Source organism: Galeopterus variegatus, unplaced genomic scaffold, assembly GCF_000696425.1.
Source record: "Galeopterus variegatus unplaced genomic scaffold, G_variegatus-3.0.2 Scaffold1319, whole genome shotgun sequence".
NCBI classification, from domain to species: Eukaryota; Metazoa; Chordata; class Mammalia; order Dermoptera; family Cynocephalidae; genus Galeopterus; species Galeopterus variegatus.
The window spans coordinates 274,235-280,228 of NW_007727430.1; the positions used below are offsets into that span (position 1 = coordinate 274,235).

The window sequence follows — 5,994 nt, forward strand, 5'->3', positions numbered from 1 at the left end:
TCCTTTAGCACCTAAGATAACAAAGAAACACAGACACTTTTCTCACCACGTTTCTCTTTAAGTTCAAATACTTCCCATGTTAAAATTCACGAGGCCACCCACACGTCCCAGCTTCACTCTTACATCACCATCCTACAACCCACATTCATCTGCAAGCTGGGCCACACCCCAGTAGAAAAAGAAATAACCCTGATTATGGGAGGGCAAGGAGCACTCATCTCTTGTCCATGAATAAATACCTCAGTTTACCTTTTAGTTGTTCATTTTTCTATGCTAAAAATGGAAAGACAATTAAACGTTAAGTATTAAGCTGGTGAAGGCCCAGGGTACAGAGAAAAGGGTAGAAATGCCAGTCAAGCAACAGGGGGACACAGGCTTAGAATTTTCCCCAGACAATGAGTGTGTGACATTTGTTCTAGAAAAAAAGCAATTTCTTATGTCATTATAGTAACACACTTTTTCATCTTGATTCTGAAGAGGATCAGTGTCCCAAAGACAACATGATCTTAGTTGACAACTCCCTAAGAAAGGGAAACGAGATCTGTGGATTCTTTGCACCCCCACTCTCTTCCCCCACCTCCAAGCCAGGAGCAATGGAAGCTAAAATCAAATGGGGGAAAAACTCACTTGCTGATTGGCCATAGTGTGATACCACCAGAAGAGTCTCGTGGTGATGTAATATGCCACCACCACATCCACAGTGTAGTGGTCATGCGCCAAGAGAATACAGAAGATTCCAACTACGCTGAGAAGCCAGCAAATCCAGTGGTACCACCAGAGTCGTCGAGGGGAATCTGAAAAGAGGAGAAATTTGCAATAGATCCATTATTCAAATAATGCTAAGGGCACCCAACCACGCCTCTACTACTACTTCTGAATCCAATCACTTTGGGTCTTTCCATCTGAAAACAGATCTCTTGGGCTAGCAGATCTAAAGGCTTTTGCTCAACTGTTTCCAAAGTTAGAATGGAAACAGCTTCGTATAAAGTGATTTTTCTAGTAATAGTAATTCATATTTGGTTACTACTTGACTCATATAATCATAAATATAATTTAAAAATTAGTCTAATCAAATAAGGACACAGTAATGCATCATGCTCCATTTAAAAAAAATTTTCCATGAACATTTAATTAAATTTACCTGTAGCTAATATGAGGTTAATGCTCCATACAAAAATTAGTATCTATTGGTCCACAGATCCTTATACATGGACTAAACAACTGTAATAGATACAGCTGTCTTATTTGCTTTCCAAGTTGTGCAATCATACACTAATCTGAGCCTTTGAGATTTCCATTTCTCAAATGCAAAGAAGAGAATCCAAATGTCTGGGAATTCTAGTCTAAGTGCCTACCAAAAAGTAGGACAGTGTCAGATAACCACCTGTCTGTACCCTCATTTGAGAAGTTACCTGAAGGAAACATCACAACCTCTTATTAGTGCAGGCCTTTCTACCTTGCATTTCCAATGGATAGTAATTCAGAGGGTCTGAAGTTTTAGGCAAAACTTTGAATGTGAGCTATCCTCCCTACACCGGGGGAGAAAGTTCAGGCTTTCATAGAATTCTCAAGGGGTCCAAGAATCAGTCATTCATTCAAACCAGTATTCACTGAGCATCTACTATATGCCAGGGACAGGCACTGCTCCTGGTATCTGCGTCAATGAACAAAACAGGAAAAGAGTCCGCCTTTGTGGGGAGATCTCTTCCTAGTAGGAAAGAGATGAGATAATAATTATAATAAGTAAATTGTATGCTATGTTAGGTGTTAAAGGCTATGGAAAAATAACAACATTGAGCAGAATAAGGGGGGTCAGAAGTGGAGGGAGTAAAGGGAAGTTTGCAACTTTAAGTGAGGTAATTAGGAGAGGAATATATTCCAGTAATATTTGTTTTTGATACCTTAACAATACAACAACAAACAGCAGCTGCCATTCATTCTCTGTGCAACTCTGTTAGTGTCCATATACATCATTTAATTTTAATAACCTCTTCCCCACCCAGGAAACAGATATCAATATCTCATTCTAAAGATGAAGAAATTAAGATTTAGAGAGGTTAAAGGTTTTCCTGAGGGTCACAGAACTAGTAAGTGGTAGTGCCAGGATTCAAAATCAGTTTTGTGACCCAAGGCCTCCGCGTTTCCCAATATGGCACACTGCCTGCCTTATCTTCAAGAAGGAAAAGGCTTGACCCCATGAAAGGATTTCAGGTATCAACCAGCAGGCGACAGGAATCCCTTCCCCAGGGCTGGTGACATCTGGCCTATGTGGTCCCCATTTTCCGCACCATGGCACACTGCCTGCCTTATCTTCAAGAAGGAAAAGGCTTGACCCCATGAAAGGATTTCAGGTATCAATCAGCAGGAGACAGGAATCCCTTCCCCAGGGCTGGTGACATCTGGCCTATGTGGTCCCCATTTTCCGCACNTCCAACGCAGGTCCTTTGGAGAGAAAAAAAGATCACAGTGCTGACCAGGTAACTCAACAGGTTAAGTCAAGGTAACCGGTGAAAGATAATAGGATTAGGGAAGTGTTTATTTTATGGCATCTTCTCTTATGGAGTTCTTAGCACTTTGGACAGTTCTTTTCCCTCACTTCGTCCAGCTGTTATGTGTCATTCACCAACCGGCTGTATTTAACTTGCCTGCCGAGGTGGACTACTGGCCAGGGGAAAGGCCAATGGTAAGATCGAGGTACAATTCCTTGGACATTCTTCTCAAAGTACTGAAATGGCCTGTACCACCACACCCTGGCCAGGAGGTTCATCTGGGAAGCTTCCTTTAGCACCTAAGATAACAAAGAAACACAGACACTTTTCTCACCACGTTTCTCTTTAAGTTCAAATACTTCCCATGTTAAAATTCACGAGGCCACCCACACGTCCCAGCTTCACTCTTACATCACCATCCTACAACCCACATTCATCTGCAAGCTGGGCCACACCCCAGTAGAAAAAGAAATAACCCTGATTATGGGAGGGCAAGGAGCACTCATCTCTTGTCCATGAATAAATACCTCAGTTTACCTTTTAGTTGTTCATTTTTCTATGCTAAAAATGGAAAGACAATTAAACGTTAAGTATTAAGCTGGTGAAGGCCCAGGGTACAGAGAAAAGGGTAGAAATGCCAGTCAAGCAACAGGGGGACACAGGCTTAGAATTTTCCCCAGACAATGAGTGTGTGACATTTGTTCTAGAAAAAAAGCAATTTCTTATGTCATTATAGTAACACACTTTTTCATCTTGATTCTGAAGAGGATCAGTGTCCCAAAGACAACATGATCTTAGTTGACAACTCCCTAAGAAAGGGAAACGAGATCTGTGGATTCTTTGCACCCCCACTCTCTTCCCCCACCTCCAAGCCAGGAGCAATGGAAGCTAAAATCAAATGGGGGAAAAACTCACTTGCTGATTGGCCATAGTGTGATACCACCAGAAGAGTCTCGTGGTGATGTAATATGCCACCACCACATCCACAGTGTAGTGGTCATGCGCCAAGAGAATACAGAAGATTCCAACTACGCTGAGAAGCCAGCAAATCCAGTGGTACCACCAGAGTCGTCGAGGGGAATCTGAAAAGAGGAGAAATTTGCAATAGATCCATTATTCAAATAATGCTAAGGGCACCCAACCACGCCTCTACTACTACTTCTGAATCCAATCACTTTGGGTCTTTCCATCTGAAAACAGATCTCTTGGGCTAGCAGATCTAAAGGCTTTTGCTCAACTGTTTCCAAAGTTAGAATGGAAACAGCTTCGTATAAAGTGATTTTTCTAGTAATAGTAATTCATATTTGGTTACTACTTGACTCATATAATCATAAATATAATTTAAAAATTAGTCTAATCAAATAAGGACACAGTAATGCATCATGCTCCATTTAAAAAAAATTTTCCATGAACATTTAATTAAATTTACCTGTAGCTAATATGAGGTTAATGCTCCATACAAAAATTAGTATCTATTGGTCCACAGATCCTTATACATGGACTAAACAACTGTAATAGATACAGCTGTCTTATTTGCTTTCCAAGTTGTGCAATCATACACTAATCTGAGCCTTTGAGATTTCCATTTCTCAAATGCAAAGAAGAGAATCCAAATGTCTGGGAATTCTAGTCTAAGTGCCTACCAAAAAGTAGGACAGTGTCAGATAACCACCTGTCTGTACCCTCATTTGAGAAGTTACCTGAAGGAAACATCACAACCTCTTATTAGTGCAGGCCTTTCTACCTTGCATTTCCAATGGATAGTAATTCAGAGGGTCTGAAGTTTTAGGCAAAACTTTGAATGTGAGCTATCCTCCCTACACCGGGGGAGAAAGTTCAGGCTTTCATAGAATTCTCAAGGGGTCCAAGAATCAGTCATTCATTCAAACCAGTATTCACTGAGCATCTACTATATGCCAGGGACAGGCACTGCTCCTGGTATCTGCGTCAATGAACAAAACAGGAAAAGAGTCCGCCTTTGTGGGGAGATCTCTTCCTAGTAGGAAAGAGATGAGATAATAATTATAATAAGTAAATTGTATGCTATGTTAGGTGTTAAAGGCTATGGAAAAATAACAACATTGAGCAGAATAAGGGGGGTCAGAAGTGGAGGGAGTAAAGGGAAGTTTGCAACTTTAAGTGAGGTAATTAGGAGAGGAATATATTCCAGTAATATTTGTTTTTGATACCTTAACAATACAACAACAAACAGCAGCTGCCATTCATTCTCTGTGCAACTCTGTTAGTGTCCATATACATCATTTAATTTTAATAACCTCTTCCCCACCCAGGAAACAGATATCAATATCTCATTCTAAAGATGAAGAAATTAAGATTTAGAGAGGTTAAAGGTTTTCCTGAGGGTCACAGAACTAGTAAGTGGTAGTGCCAGGATTCAAAATCAGTTTTGTGACCCAAGGCCTCCGCGTTTCCCAATATGGCACACTGCCTGCCTTATCTTCAAGAAGGAAAAGGCTTGACCCCATGAAAGGATTTCAGGTATCAATCAGCAGGAGACAGGAATCCCTTCCCCAGGGCTGGTGACATCTGGCCTATGTGGTCCCCATTTTCCGCACCTGGTTATATCCTGGTACAAGGGTGAGATCATGCCCTGACAACTCTGAACAGACAGTGCCAGAATCCACTGCATTTGGTAACATACTAAGTCAACGCAGAGGAACAGCTACTCTCCCTTCTCTCTCCCAGCGCCCTAAAGCATGTCTTCTCTCTTCCTCCTGTGTTCTCTTACCTTAGCTTTTCAAGACCAAAACTGGGCTTCCACCTTGTACACCCCTCTCTGCTCTACCCCCACAACCCCTCCTGCCACGTGACATCTGTTGACTCTTCCTGTTACTCCCTCTCAGCACCCTCCACTTCTCTCCATCCCTGATGCCATCACGGCAGTTCGGCCACCACCACCTCTTTCCTTGATCAGAAGTGGCCAGTCTCCTAAGTCTTCTTCTGGTCTCCAGTCTTGTCCCTCTCCAATCCACAAGATGGTGCAAGAGTGGTTTCTCCCTCTCTAAAGGACAAATAAATCGACACTGCCCCAGTGGTTACAACCTCTCAGTGGGCACCCCATCTCCAGCAGATGGAAGTTCAGACTCCTTAAAGGCACCCTCCACCATCTGGCTCCTACTTACCTGTCCATGTTCACATCTCATTATTATCCCCATTCTGCATTCCAACCAGATAAACTTCCAGAAAATGCCACATGCTCCAAGACACCTGCAGACTGCAGGTGTGTCCCTCCTCTGTGTTATCACAGCAGGCTGGCTTTACTTATCGCTCTTCATGGAAACTACCTGTATAATGCTCGTTAGACTGTTTCTAACAGTAAAATATTGAGGACAACTGAATTTTCTATAAATGGAGAAATGAGTAAATAATCTGTGGTTCATTTATAGTACTTAAATACTAACAGCTATTAAAATGAATGAACTAAAAATGAAAAAAATAAATAGAATGAACTAGACTCTCTTGTCTCAAAAACATAATTTGAGAG

At 41.6% G+C, this 5,994-nt stretch overlaps 1 protein-coding gene across 2 annotated transcripts in view; it reads right to left on the reverse strand.

Annotated features, from left to right (window-relative positions):
* Window positions 1-2,454: 2,454 nt before the first annotated feature.
* The window catches only part of SGMS1 (sphingomyelin synthase 1), a 104,518-nt gene continuing 100,978 nt past the window's right edge, over window positions 2,455-5,994 (reverse strand). For both annotated transcript variants that reach the window (XM_008576258.1, XM_008576259.1), the window contains exons 5-6: window positions 3,405-3,571; window positions 2,455-2,788 (exon numbers count right to left, since the gene is read on the reverse strand). In XM_008576258.1, coding sequence (XP_008574480.1) covers window positions 2,609-2,788; window positions 3,405-3,571 — 347 coding nt within the window. In that variant the 3' untranslated portion in view covers window positions 2,455-2,608. The remainder of the gene's footprint in view (window positions 2,789-3,404; window positions 3,572-5,994) is intronic.